At 39.0% G+C, this 17613-nt stretch overlaps 2 protein-coding genes across 2 annotated transcripts; both read right to left on the bottom strand.

The window, feature by feature from the left end:
- Positions 1-554: 554 nt before the first annotated feature.
- LOC126794045 (mediator of RNA polymerase II transcription subunit 17) lies at positions 555-4383 on the bottom strand. The gene is made up of 7 exons (XM_050520690.1): positions 4060-4383; positions 3062-3175; positions 2819-2904; positions 2130-2502; positions 1577-2038; positions 1178-1495; positions 555-1061 (listed from the first exon to the last, which is right to left on the bottom strand). The coding sequence occupies exons 1-7, from the start codon at positions 4345-4347 to the stop codon at positions 738-740; spliced, it is 1965 nt and encodes a 654-aa protein (XP_050376647.1). The 5' UTR covers positions 4348-4383; the 3' UTR covers positions 555-737.
- Positions 4384-4898: 515 nt separating this feature from the next.
- LOC126794634 (uncharacterized) lies at positions 4899-9250 on the bottom strand. Its single transcript, XM_050521394.1, has 10 exons — positions 9032-9250; positions 8879-8944; positions 8579-8759; positions 8065-8261; positions 7845-7895; positions 7162-7253; positions 6948-7012; positions 6406-6494; positions 5524-5628; positions 4899-5432 (listed from the first exon to the last, which is right to left on the bottom strand). The coding sequence occupies exons 1-10, from the start codon at positions 9239-9241 to the stop codon at positions 5295-5297; spliced, it is 1194 nt and encodes a 397-aa protein (XP_050377351.1). The 5' UTR covers positions 9242-9250; the 3' UTR covers positions 4899-5294.
- Between the last annotated feature and the right edge of the window lie 8363 nt (positions 9251-17613).

Here is a 17613-nt window from a genome sequence, read left to right as displayed (position 1 = left end):
TAGTGCAATACCGTTATGTAGAGATGGTACCACTGGCACCTGCTCGAAACTCAAAGGTTCATTTTGAGGATGTGTCTCCATGCTCCTGAATATTTCACTTGCTGGAGACATTGCTAGCTTACCAGAACACAGCCTTGAATGGAAAGGATTATGAGCAGTCAGAAGTTTCCTAACTAGATATAGGGCTAGGCATTTGAGCACCGTGAAATTGGAAGAGGCAGCAGTAGTATCCGTGTGGGTCTATGTGTTTTGTGGCCGATTGGTAATGTAGAACTGGAGGTTAAAATGGGGCTAGGCAAGTGAGTTTGATAGATATTTGGATGTGCGTTAGCAGTACAAAAAAATTTCAAAAGTTCTTAGTGCACCTGGTTTATGATGTTCCCTTAAAATAGAATTCCAACCATTCCGCTCCAGATTTGTGAAGAACAAAGGAACTTAGTATAGAACCCCCTCGGAAAGACAATAATAGCTGCCCTACTGGTATGACGGTCCATCCATGGTTGAGTTAGCAGCAGTTAATCTATGTCAGTTGTTTCTCACTGAAAGCTAAGGCATTATCTGTAGGCAGTCTACCATAAACAGCCTGAACAGCAACACGCCTGCCAGGCAGTCATGACTTTTACAAGTTACCATAAACAGCAGTTGCCTTTAACAAGTGACCTGTATCAATTATATTGACATATTACTAAACCAAAAGCTATCTCACTGAAAAAGTACAAGAACATTATGGTTGGTCATCAGTTACCACCTCCGTTGCACAAGCCGACCAAGTCCATCATTGTCAAATATAAAACTTCCAGGGATAGATGGCCTAAGAACTTCCTAGACTCGGATGCACCATCAGAGATATCCATATTCAGTTTTCGTTCTTGTACAAAACCATCCTCCATGACCAGCCACCATGAGATGCATCCTTCAGTATCTTCTGGATCCACATGTGCCACCAAGCTTAGTGTTTCACCCTGCTCCAGCTCAAAAGACAAACACAGGAAATCCCAGTTTGCTTTTATCCCAACCATTAGAGCTTCTTCATGGAGCCAACGTATAACCTGGCTTGCAACCTGTTCTCAGAGTCCACAACCATTTTGGTTACACAAGTGTCTAGCTAACGATCGTATTTATTTCATGTCGTACATATTTGGTAAGCACGGCTTAACAAAGTTGAAATAACAATTACCTGCTGTAGGATTATCACAGACAGATCAGCCAAATCACAGTCGTATCTATTCATTGAACAGACATCCAGGGAAGTCCCTTTGAACAGGCCAACAACATTCGGAGCACCTTCCCCATCAATACTGATGCAATCATCAGTTACAACCACCTTAGTATGAAACTGAGACTTGGTAACATGCTTTGTGTGATGTGAGTCTGATGCTCGGATTTGGCATGCGTGTAGAACAGATTGAGGTATCTTCACAAAGAGTGTCCATGACGATGTCCTTGAATGCCAAGTGGGATGAGATGTCAACTGCATATACGGCACACCTCTAATCTACAGAATCATGAATGCTACTAAGGAAACTTCAACCGCAATAGATATTCAAAAGTTGGTATACAGAGTTTAGGACTTTACCACATTTTCCAGCTCCACTAGAACTTTGTTTGAAAATATTCTATGAGCCAATGACATGCAGAAATGACCAAGAAGTCCAGACCCTTCTTTTGCTGGTTGGCTAGACACCACACCTCCAGAAGTGGGTCTCTCCTTAGCTTTAAGAAATACATGCTGGTGAAATATCTGTAGCAGATATATTTCACAACTAATTTGATTAGGAATTATTGACTTTTTCTTGGGGGTGTCCGGTTTATCTTCCGGTAAATTCAGCCCATCCAGGGTATCTAAAGGTAGAATTGCATTCTCTAAATTCTGGGTGCTTGGACTGTCAACTGTTTTCTCACCCTGACTAGATGGGACAAGGGATATGAACACAGAGGTGTCCTGACCTATATTCAATTGTAAATAGTTTTCCTGTATTCCAGTAACAGTGACTCCTAATGATTGGTTACATGCTTCACGATTTACTAGTTCGAATACCTGCAAAAAAAGACAAACAGCAGTCGAGCAATAGTTAAAAAAAAACAAATAAATGTAAAAGAGGGATAAAAAAAATCAGAAAAGAACATACCTGCTCACTGAAGATCGCTTGATGGACTTCACGAAGAAGTGAATGCGTTTCTTTAACACACTCATCATCACTCACAGATTCTTTGTCAGCATCACTTGAGGATTGAGTTTTGGTTTTACAGGACTCAATTGGCATATCATCTGTATCAGCACTTAGAAAACCAAACTGAAGAGAGCTATATGACTTCGGAGGTAAATTTATCGCCAGCATGCCTGCTGAGTCATGGTCAACACAAACTGTAGACAGAGGGGATGGCCGAAAGATACCAGCTGGATCATATAATGAATTGTCAAACAGGTCTATGGTGAAGCCTTCATTTCCAGCAGCTAAAGCTACCGCACGCTGCCGCTTAACTTTCCAATTCTGCTGCAACCTAGTTTTTGTCAAGATAGACAATTGACAGATCAAGTTGAAAATAATTGCAGGATAATTACAATTATTTTCGCAGTAATGAAGAATAAATGAGATTCATTCGGTCTGGCCGAATTCATTTAAGTATTTAAGTTAGTTTAGCAAACTTACAAATCCTTTAGTACATGAAGAATGCAACAATAATTAAACCTCTTATTAGATTTACTTGGAAGGAGTAAGGTAGAAAGGTGTATATTGCATGAAAGAAATATATAGCCTTGAAGACACATTAGCTTTCACTCTCCAACAATATGGTGCTTTCAAAATTGTAGACTCACCTGATTAGTGCACCATAAAATCTTGCTTCCCTGGCCATCTGTTGCTCCAAAGCATTGGCAGACTGCTTAAAGTATTTTCCAAGGTGCTTCAACAGAAATGTCAACACATAAAAGGGATTTGTAAAAATAAAAATATAGAACTGAAGAATGAGAAAAACTTTTTTATAAAAAGTACATAATGAAATCCCATCTATGGCAAGTATATAGAAAGCATTAGTTTTGAGAAAAGGCAGGAGATGGTACCCTAAAGCATTGTAGCTTGGTGGCAGCAGACACAGCAAGATCAGCCAGAACTTCATTAGGAAATGGCTTCGGCTTGGTCATGCTAGCTACTGTAACTGCATCATTAGCTTCCACCTATGTGTGACAAGATAAAAGAAGATTAGTGCATTCACCTCTCATTAGCATCAGAAGTTTGGCTCCTTAAATTTAGTATTTCCCTTAAAATACACAAATAAATCTATAGATAAAAAAGGGCCAGATCCATCACAAAAGGCTGCACTTTTAAGAGAGTAAAAAAGGGTCATATTTTAACAAATCATAAAAAGGGCCATATTTTAAGAGAGTAAACATCAATCAGCTGCACTTTTGAAAGTTGAAAATAACTAATAATGAAATGAAGCAAAACTTTGATCTATAAATGCTTCCGCTCTTTTTCTTCTTCCAAGAATTAAACACATGCACAGAAAGACATTGTGATGAATGTGAGAGTAGCTTTGGAAAAGCTCAGGACTCCGGCTACTGTGAAGGATGCAGGTAGTTTTACAGTAATGCACCCCAAGAGTTCCTGGATGTGTCATATTGCAGGATGAGCAAGTCATAGATCATGCCCGCACAATTTCTCAATTGGCACCAAAACTGTTAGGAGACAAAATCTGGACCATTTCTCAATTCACAAGCCTCGCACTTGTTCGCGTACCATGCTAAATCATTCTCTATCTAAAATATCTCTACTATATTCTTTGCTTATCCTACATTCTATCACCAACCTAATGCCGCATTCGCAACATTTCCAACTCACGCAAAGCAATCCATATCTATTCTTATCTCGTCCTAAGCCTCAAAATTTATCCATTAACGGCTAAAACTAGTCGGAGCCTCGGAGGACACCGATTTAACAAGTCACCTTCCGGCGTAGGTACATTACTACTACTCAGTCTATGAATTGACAGCTCAATGCCTAACTAACAGTAAAAACAATGAACTGAGAAAAGTAAAGAACTGAAAAGAGAGAGAGTTACAGTGTTGATGAGGTCGACGATGACGGAGAGCTCCTGATGAGCGAGCTGGAGATTTTCGAGCATGCTCTGGAACTCCCACTGGGCGGCGGAGGTCTCCCGGGAACGCTTCTTCTGCTTGCTCTTGTCGTCCTTCTCCACCGCCCACGCGAAATCGATTCTCCGTATCAGCGACTCCCGCTTCTCCACGTACCCCACTTCCGGTGGGAATCGCTCCAGGCCGTTCTCTTCGATGACGTCGAGCCGCTTGATCGGGAGCTTGTCCACTGAGATTTCCATTTTTCCGTCCATAATTTCGATCCTCTCCGGCGAAATTAGGGCTCAGAGTTCCCCCTTTGAAAATCGAAATTGATATTTTGGGGATTCACTTTAAGCGGCATTTTTGTTAAAAAGACGTTTCTCTCCCTTGGTAATTTTCAACTGAGCGCGCTCGTTATTTACTTTTCACTGTGTAATTTTTGCATTCATTTTGAAAGGTTAGAAGTTATCCCATTTTGATAATTAAAAATAAAAAGAAAAGACATTTTTGCTATTAGCAAACGTATTTTAGACAAGGTTCTAAAAAACGCTAGGCGTTAATCGGGTGGACAGCTAAAAACTAGCGCCCAGATGATTAATCGGAGATTAATCAGGGATTAATTGGGGATTAATCGGCCCAAAATTGAGGCGACCAAGGGTCTCCGGGCGCCTAGGCGGTCCTAGGCGGGAATTTTTAGAACATTGATTCTAGATAATACTGAGCTCATAAAATTGCAAGAACCTCGTATCCTACTGTAAAAATCATTCATTCAAGACCAAGATACAACAAGAAATATCACAAGACTCATCGAACGTCCGCCAAATTTGCATACTAGTGTCAAAGCACCACTTATGCTAACTCTTCTATTCTGTTTTAATTGAATAACACCATGTGAGTACATTTATTCCCAATAGTTGCATTCGAACATGTCAAATGTGAAACAAACTGCGGATACCATACTCAAATATAATGACTGCCTTGGAGTATATTCAGAGACACTCTTTACCTTTGTCGGAGATAGTTCAGCTAATAACCTTTTGTACTTGTTAGTCAAAAAGCCTATTCCAAACTACCTTTAAGAGATGGTCACTAGTTTGTGAATCACACTTTCCCCAGTCTCAACTCTGAACAACATTGCAAATCTCTTGACCAAACTCTGATTTTTCACAACTGACTCATGGGAAGTTTTCAGAACATGTTAGCATACATTAACCTTTGATCATGCTACACAACCTCTGAAACCTTTTCTAAGACTAGTTTCATCCAGATTCCTTCCTATGAACACAAGCTTGTTAATCCTCTTCTCATCGGGTCCCCATGTGCTCGCCGGGCAGCCATCTAATGTAGAGTGCACACCCTGAAGAATTGACGAAAATCAGAAATAAAAGTTCAATCAATGGTACATGATTTGTCAGATTAAAGAATAGAGACAAATGCAGAATGAGAACCTGGAAAACATAACGTTGATCAGAACCATTAACATTTAAAACACCCTTCATCCTGTACAAATCGTCCCCCTTTTCTTCAATCAATCTTTCTAACCAGTCATCTACCTGTTTCATCCATTTCAAATAAAAGGCGGAAATAACAAATAAGTTGAATCATAGCGATGCTAGTGGAACAGTTCAAACAGAACTGGAGATGCCTCTCCTTAGAATATGCATATTTCTTCTTCTTTTTTTAAACACATGTTCTGTGCAATTGGGAATTGAAAACTTTCAACTACTTAAATATTCCCTATATCTGGACGATCAAATGTATTCCCAATTTATCCGTACGTTTCATAGAGATTAGTTCTAAAATAGTAGAGGAACTGACCAAAGGCATCTATCGCGATTTATTCAGATTTGTTCTCCAAATTATTATTTGGTAAAGGATTGTTGATAGTTTATCAACATGAGCTTATCTTAAATCACTTAAATACTACTTACATAATTCACTAACTAGGTATATAGAGTCCACTTCTCCAAGTAGATTACAAACATTGAAACATTTATATTTCCAAATAGGGAATGTAAAAGCCTTGCGTAAAATGATAAGGTCTCTTTCCCTCTGGATTCTTATTATAAAATCTTCATTGGACAAGTAGATTTGCCCACAGTTAGTGACTATATATTTGAGAGAGAGAGAGAGAGAGAGAGAGAGAGAGCAGTGAAATTCAATGTATTTGCCTCTAGTGAAATATGTACTGGATTACTGGGTAAGACTAAAAGCCTAATTAGCTTCCAGGATGAGCTTAAATTCCTGAAGTATGGTACACACATGAACGTAGATAGAAGCTAAATGTGTGTGTGTGTAGAACACAAAAATCAAAGATTAGATTTATCTACCTCATCAAGATCAAGGGTTCCCTCAGCAACAATACTGACACTTGAGACAGTAGAATCATGTACATGGTCGTGATGATGCTTGCCATGTTCTGTAATACCTGAGCAACGTTAGAAATTTGAATTTAAATGGAAAAGAAGAGACAGTTAAAGTCACTTCAGATGAAATTACAAATGGATAATCTAATTAAGAAATTAATGAGGAAAAAGGTCTAGAAGAAGTAATAAAATAATGGAGTAACGACCAAGAAATGATAGTTAACATAATAAAGTTGCATGGCATCAAATCCATGTAAACTCCAGGTAGCCTCAATGATTTCTAATTATTCTAATTCTAATGTTACACTGGAAAAATATTCAGCTTGTTATAAATTTAGGTTGCAGACCAACTTGTTTTGTTCGACTCAGTAGATCTAATAGAATAGTTCCTTTCTTAGAATCAGAACCTGTACTGCAAACCCAGACAAGTCGGAAGGACTCCAACATGTGAGGCATTCAAAGAAAACAAAATATAGGAGCAAATCATAAAAGAAAGAAATAGGCACCATGTCCAGCTTCATGGTGATGTGAGGAAGAACAGGAACTATCGACTTGAACTTCATTATCAATCCTGTGCAACAAGGTGTTTGAATTGTTACAAAGATGTATACACACATATAAAAGAACTCAAATGAAATATAATACCAATAACGAGTTCAAAAGAACTGTGTGATCATATTTCAAGGCAAGAATACAGGTAGAAACATATTACACCATCACCTTGCGAGATCATATCCCCCCACACCCAGAACAAAGTCCATGTCCACAGATCCAAATTTAGCTAGCTTGATTTGCGCCATCCCATTAATATGCTAGCACCGGGGCACCAAGTAAAATTTATAAAATCAGTTTCTTGTTCTATCTTAGGGGGAATGTTCAGAAAGTCCAAGAGACACAATAAAATTCAGAATCAATACAAACAGAAATTAAACCAAGTTTCACTAATCAAGTTCCAAGGTCAGAAGCAACTTTCCCATCCTAAGTGACTAAACCAATTATGTGCATCTAATTCTATGCACTCTGAGAATAATCCCGGTTTCAAATATTGAAGAACAATACTCTTGGATGTTAATCATTTGCTATTTGCACTCAGATGCCACAGGCTGAGTTTCAACAAGAACTTTTAGTTCTCTTTTCACTCTAAAGCACATGAGGACAGCAAAACGTGAAATGTGTGCAAGCCATCATCAGACATTATTTTCACCAAAGAACCTTTAGCTCACGTTCCCCTCCAATGCCCTACCCTGCTCCATTTAGTGCAAACTTTTGTCAATCTAGGACTATATATTCTATTTTCAGTCGACCTACCATCTACATACCCTTTTCTCTCTCCATTACACACTCGTATTCTACATTCAGGCTAACAAATCAAGTGTAATCATCACCACTGAAAAAAAAAGTACCTTAATTTTTTTGGTCACTGTCTCTAACTCCGTCTCGGTCACCAAATCTATCTGCCAAAACAGTTTAGAGAAATTAATAAGCTTTTTAACATAGTTGAGATTTACTTATGGGGAAGTGATTATCTTAAAATTGACAATAGAAGAAAGCAGAAGCAAAAAGTAAAAGTGTGAAGGGCAGAAGGATAGGATTTCAGGGTCAAGTAAAGATATCACACCTTACCTTGTTCAATATAATGCGATCAGCATATGCAACTTGTTCTACTGCCTCATTCACCACAAATCTTGGCTTGACTTCATTCAGATGTTGCATCGCATGCTTACAATCCACCAAAGTAACAACTCCATCCAGTTTCACATGCTGTGAAACTAGCTCATCCATACAAAAGGTTTCTATAACAGGAGATGGCTTAGCAAGGCCTGCACAAATCTCAACATGTCAAGGTCCACGTACTGTCATCCCAACAATTTTTTAACATAATTAGGCACCATAAAACGAAAGCAAAATCCGGCCTCCCTCAACAGCTTTAGTTCAAGTAGTTTAGGGAGGGGTACATAAAGATTCAATTCTTTATAACCAGAACTAAAATATAGAACTAAAATACAGTAGCACTCCTTTGAGTTTTGCCCAAACAGTTTAATAGCACTCAAATTCTTTAAACATTTACAGTACCACTACCTTCATCCAATCATCCCAATGAAATATGACCTCAGAAAAGGTACTAATTATAACATACCTGTGGTTTCTATGACAATATGATCAAACTTATCCCGCTTATCCTTCACCAATTGCAAAATCATTTTGACCAGATCACCCCGAACAGTGCAGCACAGGCAACCATTATTAACCATGACAATGTCTTCATTCGACGAAGAATGAATAGCAACCAATGACCCATCAATATCCACCTCACCAAACTGCATTTTACAGTCAAATTACCAACTCATCTCCCATGAAACAACCATTCAAAAAAGAACCAATCCACAAAACATTCTTAAACAAGTCAAAAAAAAATCTTGAAGGGTGTTGAGATAACCTCGTTTTCGATGACGGCAATCCGCTTTCCATGTTGAGAAGTCAGTATATGATTGAGCAATGTAGTCTGCATCCATGACAATTCATAAACAACCAAACTGATCAAAACCCAGTTAGAAAAATCTAATGAGAAGTAGAGGAAGCAAAAACCCACCTTCCCGGAGCCGAGAAAGCCGGTGATAATGGTCGCCGGGACACGGGTATCGAGACCCAAGGTCGCATCGGAGACCATGCTCCTGGAATACCCAGGTTGAGCATTGCGGAAATAGAGAGAGCAGAGGCTTCTGAGGAATTGAGAGGAGGAATGGTGGAGAGGATTCAAATTCTTGAGGGGTGTTCTTGAGAGTAGGATTCGAGAAGCCATGGTGGCGTGTGTTTTATTTGGTGATCAGGGAAATGCTTTAATGTCCGGCAAATTTTTTGATTTAAATATAATTGTATAATCTATGGACACCTGAAATTAGAAAAAAAATCTAGATTGGAAATTAGGATTTAGTCACTTTTTCAAAACTAATGCAGCGTTGCCCATAAACTTCAATTAATTTACGAAACCTACCACTGACTTAAATCTAAAACAGCTCTCGCAGACCTTCATCTTGGGAGGCGCGGGGATCGTCACTTGGAGGCGCCGTGACTGGATGGTTGCAGAGGCGCGGTGATAGGCCACGACGGAGGTGCTGTGACTAAAAGGTGAGGGGATATGCAACAACGATGGTGAGGGGATGGCGACGAAGATGCGGTGACAGAACAAGCTCGGAGGCGCGGGGATCGTCGCCTGAGGCGCAGTGACTGCGGAGACGCGGGACTGGAGTTGAGGGGATAAGCGGGGACGGAGGTGCGGGGACAACGACAGAAGGTCAAAGACGTGGGGATGAGGTACGTACAGGGATAAGGACGAGAAAGACAACCGACGGGTGTGAACTTCATTGCTTTTAGCACAATTGAGATTTTCCAAGGGATTCTTTCATATGCTGGGTTTGGAGAGAGATGTGTATATTGGGAACTTTTTGTGGTTCATTGCTTTTGATCATGTGGAATTGAAGTTTAGAAATAGTGATGCACGGAGGAGAGGACAAATGATGTTAAGGAAAGCTTGGAACAACAACGGTTGGGTTATGCCCGAAAGGGGTTTGATGAAATGCTTGAGAGGAACACCGTGTTTTAGACTAGTTTGATTTGTGTCTATGGGAGAAAGAGTATGCCGAATGAGGTTGTTTCTTGGTGATAAGGGCTTACTCTAGCAATTTTTGGGTGCCCACTTCAAAATTGTTAATTTTCTTTTCTTTTTTCTTGTAGATTGTAGTCGTTCTGTGAATCACACTACTAGTCATCATGACATTTACATTACTAGTCACAGTTACATTACTAGTCATTTTGTGGCTATGTGAGCAATTTTTTAGAAAATTGCTGTCACACTAGCTATCACATTACTTATCACACTACATGTCAAACAAATTATCTACTGTGATAGATAATGTGATAGGTATTATGATAGGCAATGTGATAACAAGTGTGATATGTAGTGGTAATGTAATAGGTAGTGTGGCTGGTGTTATGATATCACATTATTGTCGATATTTGGATCATATGAGTTTATTTGAGAAATTCAAGATCACATAATAGACAAAGGTTCGTTATTTACTAGTCATTCTTTTTTATTTTTTTCTCTTCTACTACTTCTTCTTATCACAACATAGTCACATAAAACAATGTGACAGCGGGTGTGATAGTGTGTGTGACAGCCAATGTGTCAGTGGGTGTGATAGGTAGTGTGAAAATAAGTGTGATAACATGTGTGATAGCATGTGTGGCAGCGGATGTGACAAGTAGTGTGACAACAAGTGTGACAGGTAGTGTGACAACGGGTGTGATAGGAGGTGTGACATCAGGTGTGACAATGGGTGTGATAGAGGGTGTGACAGTGGGTGTGACAGTGAGTGTGACAGGTAGTGTGACATATATTGTGATAGGTAGTATGACAACGGCAGTTAGTGTGACATCGGGTGTGACAGCAGGTGTGACAGATAATGTAACAGGTAGTGTGACAGCGGGTGTGATAGGTAGTGTGAGAGAAAATGTGGAAATATGCGAAATTTTGTTAAAATTCAAATGAGATTGGTATAAGTATGCTCAGAATGAAGAGAATAGCTAGAATTAGGGAACCTTGAGCTTCGGTTTCGCCGGAATCGCTTGGAGCACCGCCATCGATGGCGGCAACCCTTTGCGATGGTTGTTGCGCCTTGTACGGTTGGTCGATTCGAAGTGGGTAGTATATCAAATGAAAAAAAGGAGCAAGATCTTTCTAACGGTACTAATTTCGTCAAAATCTATCACCGGACGAGAAAGTTATGGCCAAAATTAGAAAAAAAAAGTGAGAAAGGGCAAAACAGTCCAGAAAATATTTTTAAAGTGACTTTTTTTCTAATTTTGTTGACCTTTTTATAATTTCTACTTAAATGTGATAATTTTTTTATAATTAATTCATAAGTAGTGACTTTTTTCTAATATAAATTAGGAGATAATACATTTTTATAATTTATACAATTGTATGCGAATATATCAAAATTATTTTGATTTGATTATAGAATCATACATTAGTTATTGTAACGCTTGCGTGAAATTTTTTAAAATATTGTTTCTATTTCAATACAATAATGTGGTTTGTTAGAAAGTAGAAACTATCTCTAACTTTTCCTTCAATGCTTAGAAAACATTATTTGTACCTTAATCGACGTCACTGTCAATGTCTACTAAGCATATGCTTTGTGTGAAGGTCGCTTAAAATCGGTGAAAAGCTTGTCCACTATTTCAACAAATTATGTGAACATCACGTGGAATGGGCATGTAACACTCGTCTTCTTGTTCATTGAATTTAAGAAAGCTGGTTAAATAAGCATAAGCAGACTTTTGTCATCTAATTCAACAAATTCAGAGAGTGTCGCTTAATATCAACTAAACGCTTATCCTTGAGTTCAACAAATTCAAAACAAAACGGTTCAAATAAGTGAAACGCTTTCTACTAGTTCAAAAATCTCTACTCTGACTCTTGTTTTTGCCGTCCTTGTTTCCTATAAATACATCTTCAATCTGTCACTACACTCAGTATCCCTTTGCTCATTTAGTCATTTACCATTTTCTTTTGCTCTCTTTATTGGAGTTCAATGCATAGGCACAAACACCGCTCCAATTTCAAGCACATATGGGATCCCAGAGAGCACTATTGTAGCATGACTAGCACAAACTCAGTACTCAATAGAAATGGGGAAATTTTGAAAGTGGCCATGGCTGCAAGCATGGCAAGAGTTGTCGGGGTGCTTGAAGGAGAAATCAGAACTCTCCTTTTACGAGGGTAATACTTCCTTTTTTTTTTCTCGTGAATCATGTGAAGTAGTTAATTATATTCCATGGAAGCAATTACCAAGTTCAATTTTATTCTTAATGGTTTGTGGTAAATTTTACTGTATTCCAAACTCCAATTTTACTCAAAGCTCATAATAGGAGTTTTAGATTCATCTTGAAGATGATTTTCACAAACGGATTCAATCATCATACCAACGTAAGATTTCCATTGAACAACTTAAATCTTTACAAGAGTAAATAAGTTGGCATGTCCCCTAGTTCGTCCACTAGGTTTGATGGATGATATATAAAATTTACGTAAGAGATTCCGGATCTCTTCTAGTTTTTATTGAATATCTGTTTGCTTGTTATAACTTGGATTCATTCTTATAGTAGATTTTCACTAAGGGAATAATATTAATCCTTCATAAAAGAGTTTGTTATATACATGTTGTTTGCCTTCATTGTCACACCAACGTACACTGCCTTCAATTCTTAATTTTCTTTTGAAATAACCTTTAGTTTTAATTTTCAGAAGTGGATATCGTTGGGGGGTCCTCTGGATTGCAGTATCGTCATTGTTAGAAGTCACTGATGGACTCCTCGGCTCCCAGAAGCCATGTTTCTCAGTATTGTTGAAATGGAGATAGTTAAAATATACCCTCACAACCAAACTAAGGTTGAGGTATTACAAAGCTGAGAGCAAACACAGCGTACTGAAAACAGAGCAACGAAAGCAAAAATCTTTGAGTGAATGGTGAGGAACTGGAGGTGGGATTTATAGCGAAGCCCATGCGAAGAAAACAATATCAAGTTCCAAATGGGTGGTAAACAATTTGCTAGTCCTATTTGACAGTAGCTTGTCACATTCTTCTGCGACACACTGATACATGAACAGTTGCACATAGCTGCTTGAGTGCAAAAAATGGTAGCAACTCATAAAATGTAAATTTGGTGTTCATCCAAGCTCTCAATTTTAATTGCTTAGACACGAGCCACACGACCCGGGAATCAGTTTTAATATCGGTCATGGTTGAGTTGACTAGTGAAGCAGTTCGTTTATTCATTTTGAATCCTGAAAACTTGTTTCTGCAAGCATTGGTAATAAACTGAATGAACGCTAACGCTTGCAGAAGCAAATTTTCAGGTTCAAAATGAATAAACGAACAACTTCGCTAGTCAATTTAACCATGACTAATATTGAATCTGATTCTCGGGATCGTGTGGTTCGAGTTTAAGCAGTTAAATTGAGATCTTGGACGAACACCGCATTTACATTTTATGAGTCGCTACCAATTTTTTGCACTCCAGAAAGCAGCTCTATGTAACTGTTCATGTCTCAGTGTGGCAGAATGTGACAAGTTACTGTCAAATATGCCACGTAAACTGAAACAATGAAGGGCAGTGGTGAATATCTGTATATTACATAGCATGGGCGACTAAAACACAACAGACACCAAAGTTGGGATTTGGTTTGAAGAAAAGCAATTCTTATCTAATTGATTTGAAAAGGGACACAAAAGTGGGAGATTCCAGAGTTTATATACTATTGTTGAAATCATATTTTCCCCAAATAGATCTATTTTCCTTAATACAAAGTTTCGTATGATGCCGAAACCTATAGAAGCGGCTAAGTTTGTGTGAATTGAATGTAGTTTGAATGAGAGAACAGATGAAAAGAATATAGATTGAACTCTTATTGATTTATCAACGTAATTACAATGTATTTATAGGATTCTAGACTACAAATTATCAAGTATGAAACTAAAAATTGTTTGTCAATTACTACGGCTAGAGATTTGGTTGGTGAGATCCGGTTGTTGTATATTGACTCACGCCAGCACTCCCCCTCAAGTTGGTGCATACACATCGATCATGCCCAACTTGCTAAGTGAGTCATAAAAGGCATTTTTAGACACTCCTTTTGTGAGTATATCTTCAAGTTGATCTTTCGACGGAACAAAAGGAAAACTAATGATCTTAGCATCTAGCTTCTCCTTAATAAAGTGACGATCAACCTCCACATACTTTGTACGATCATGTTGTACAGGATTCTGTGAAATATCAACAGTTGCCTTGTTGTGACAGTACAGCTGCATAGCACACTTAGGCTTAATACCCAAATCTTGTAGCAAATTTCTAAACCATAACAACTCGCACACTCCCTGAGCCATACCTCTGTATTCTGCTTCAGCACTAGATCGAGCTACCACCTTTTGTTTCTTACTCTTCCAAGTAACAAGATTACCCCCAACAAAGGTAAAGTACCCTGATGTGGACCTCCGATCTGTAATATTTCCAGCCCAATCTGCATCTGTGAAACCACAAACCTCAATGATATTGTTGTGATTACAAAACATTACTCCTCTTCCTGGAGCTAACTTCAAGTACCTCAAAACCCTCACAACAGCATCCATGTGATCCACACTGGGATTATGCATGAACTGACCCACTACACTTACTGCATACGCAAGATCTGGTCTGGTAATAAATCAGGCGTCCAACTAGCCTCTAATAACGAGTTTTGTCAGTAGGCATCTGATCTGGGTACTCTACTAACCGATGGTTCTGCTAAATATGAGTATCAATTGGAGTGCAATCCAACATACTTGTCTCTGTTGGTAGATCAAGGATGTACTTCCTCTGACATAGATAGATACCATCACTTTCCCGGGCTACCTCAATGCCCAAGAAGTACTTGAGTATACCTAAGTCCTTCATCTCAAACTTTGTGGCTAGCTGCTTCTGTAATCTATCCACCTCAATAGTATCATTACCAGTAACTACCATATCGTCAACATATATAATTAGGGTTGTTACCTTCCCTTGTTGGTGTCTGAGAAATAATGTGTGGTCTGAATTACTCTGCCTGTAGCCAATTTTCCTCATGAATTGTGAAAATCTTCCAAACCAAGCACGAGGAGACTGTTTAAGACCATACAAAGACTTTCTCAATCTGCATACAAAGTTATCTGGAGAAGCTGCCACATATCCAGGAGGAAGATCCATATACACATCCTCTGTAAGTTCTCCATGAAGGAATGCATTCTTAACATCAAACTGTCTAAGTGGCCAGTTTAAGGTAGCAGCAAAAGAGAGCAATACCTGAATAGTGTTCATCTTTGCAACAGGTGCAAATGTCTCATCATAGTCTATGTCATATGTTTGGGTGAACCCTTTTGCTACTAGGCGTGCTTTATACCAGCTCACTGACCCATCTGGATTATGCTTCACTGTAAACATCCAACGACATCCCACTGCCTTCTTGCCATGTGGTGGAGATACAAGCTCCCAAGTATTGTTCTTCTGTAATGCTTCCATCTCTTCCTCCATCGCTTCCTCCATTTTGGATCTCTCAATGCATCCTGCACTTTGTTAGGTATTGATACAACATAAATTTGATTCACAAATGATTTATATGACTTAGACAATATTTTGTTAGACATAAAATTTGACACAGGATACTTAGCTTTAGCATAAAGGGTAGGTTCATATTTTTTTGTTGGCTGACCTCGAGTATACCTATTTGGCAAGACATATTGTCTACCATTAGTTTCACTAGTATTAGCCCCAATAGAATGACTAACCTCAGATGAGTAATCTTCTGTACCAGGGGAACGTTGGTCAGGGGTATAAACAACAGTAGGGGAGACAGGAGGGGCAGTTGTGCTGTCAGCTTCCAGGTCAGCTTCCAGTACCTGAATCTCTGGAGTGACTATACCAGAATCATCAGTAATCTCAACCGAACCTATCACCATATCTCTTGGATGACTTGTCTCCCCCTCTCCATGATACTTCTCTTTAAAATATGAAATCTCCCCCTGAAGAGCAGTATCAGAAGACGGGAAATAGCTCATGTCCTCAAAGAAAGTAACATCCATAGTGACATAATACTCTCTGGTAAGTGGATGATAACACCTGTACCCTTTCTGATGTCCTCCGTATCCAACAAACACGCATTTAACTGCTCGGGCATCCAACTTAGACCTCTGATGTTTTGGAAGATGGACAAAAGCAACACAACCGAAAACACGGGCGGGAAGATTATGAAAAGAGGGTAAGGAAACATGGGATGCAAGCACCTCATATGAAACTTTGCCTTCAAGGACACCTGATGGAAGACGATTAATGAGGTGAGCAGAAGTTATGACATCATCACCCTAAAGGTATTTAGGCATATGGGCACTAAAGAGAATACACCGAGCCATATCAAGTAAATGACGATTTTTTTTTCGGCAACTCCATTTTGCTCAGGTGTGTAAGGACACGTTGTTTGATGAACAATGCCGTGTGCGTTAAAGAACTCCTGAAAGACACGATTCACATATTCCCCCCCCCCCCCGTTGTCAGAATGAAGAATTTTAATTGTGGCATTGTATTGTGTTTGGACAGTGGTATAGAAGGCTTGAAAAGCTGGAAAAACCTCATTTTTGGTTTTCAGAAGAACAATCCATGAAAGACATGTGCAATCATTAATAAATGACACGTAATACTGCATTCCCGACACAGTAGACTCTTTGGATGGCCCCCAAACATCAGAATGAATTAATTCAAAAGGAAGAATGCTTTTATTAGAAGTACTAGGGGAATATGTAGACCGATGACTCTTGCCCAAAACACAAGTTTCACAACGAAAAACTGACTCATCCACACCAATAAACAAAGTAGACATGGATTTTTTCATAACACTAAATGAAGGATGTCCCAAGCGACGATGTCATAACCAAACTTCACTTAGCTTATCAGAAGTGGAGAGTAAAGCGATCCGGGACTGTGCCCCTGGTTTCTTTCCCGCATATGTCTGATCCAGATGAAACAACTTGCCCCGTAGATACCCCCGACCAATTAACTCCCCGGTGAGAAGATCGTGAAATATCACATACATGAGAAAAAATATCACAGAGCACTTAGCTTCAGTGTTAGCTTCAGTGTTCAACTGTGGGACAGATATCAAATGATGAGATAAAGCAGGTACATATAACACATTGTGAAGCTCTATTGTGGGAGTAATACGAACTGACCCTTTCCCTAATACGGGGAAGGCCTCACCATTAGCATTAGTAACATATGGTACTGGTGGAGGAGATAATATAGTAAAATAAGATTTGTCATAAGTCATATGATCGGACGCACCAGAATCAATAATCCATGTATCAAAACTAACAAAGTGAGAAATATGTAAAGCCATACCAATCTTACCACGACCAGCTATTGATGTTGTGGGTGTTACTCCTCCTGCTGTATGATGATCATGTCCAACTACACCATAAATATCCGGTTCCTGGACTAGTTGAATAGCTGCTTTTGCCTTAGGATGATAATTAGGCCTTTGGGGCCTAAGGTGTGGATACAACTTCCAACATGTTGCACGAGCATGGTTTGTATCATGGCAATAAG

The sequence above is a fragment of the Argentina anserina genome, chromosome 5, assembly GCF_933775445.1.
Source record: "Argentina anserina chromosome 5, drPotAnse1.1, whole genome shotgun sequence".
NCBI classification, from domain to species: domain Eukaryota; kingdom Viridiplantae; phylum Streptophyta; class Magnoliopsida; order Rosales; family Rosaceae; genus Argentina; species Argentina anserina.
This window is presented reverse-complemented; position numbering and strand designations above follow the sequence as displayed.

Coding starts and splice junctions, on each gene's coding strand:
- LOC126794045 (XM_050520690.1), bottom strand. CDS start 4,347: ATGGACGGAAAAATGGAAATCTCAGTGGACAAGCTCCCGATCAAGCGG. Junction 2,905..3,061: donor CCAAGCTACAATGCTTTAGG/GTACCATCTCCT, acceptor TTTCTGTTGAAG/CACCTTGGAAAATACTTTAA. Junction 2,039..2,129: donor AAGCGATCTTCAGTGAGCAG/GTATGTTCTTTT, acceptor CTTTTTTTGCAG/GTATTCGAACTAGTAAATCG.
- LOC126794634 (XM_050521394.1), bottom strand. CDS start 9,241: ATGGCTTCTCGAATCCTACTCTCAAGAACACCCCTCAAGAATTTGAAT. Junction 8,760..8,878: donor TTGCCGTCATCGAAAACGAG/GTTATCTCAACA, acceptor TGTAAAATGCAG/TTTGGTGAGGTGGATATTGA. Junction 7,896..8,064: donor ATCGCATTATATTGAACAAG/GTAAGGTGTGAT, acceptor CTGTTTTGGCAG/ATAGATTTGGTGACCGAGAC.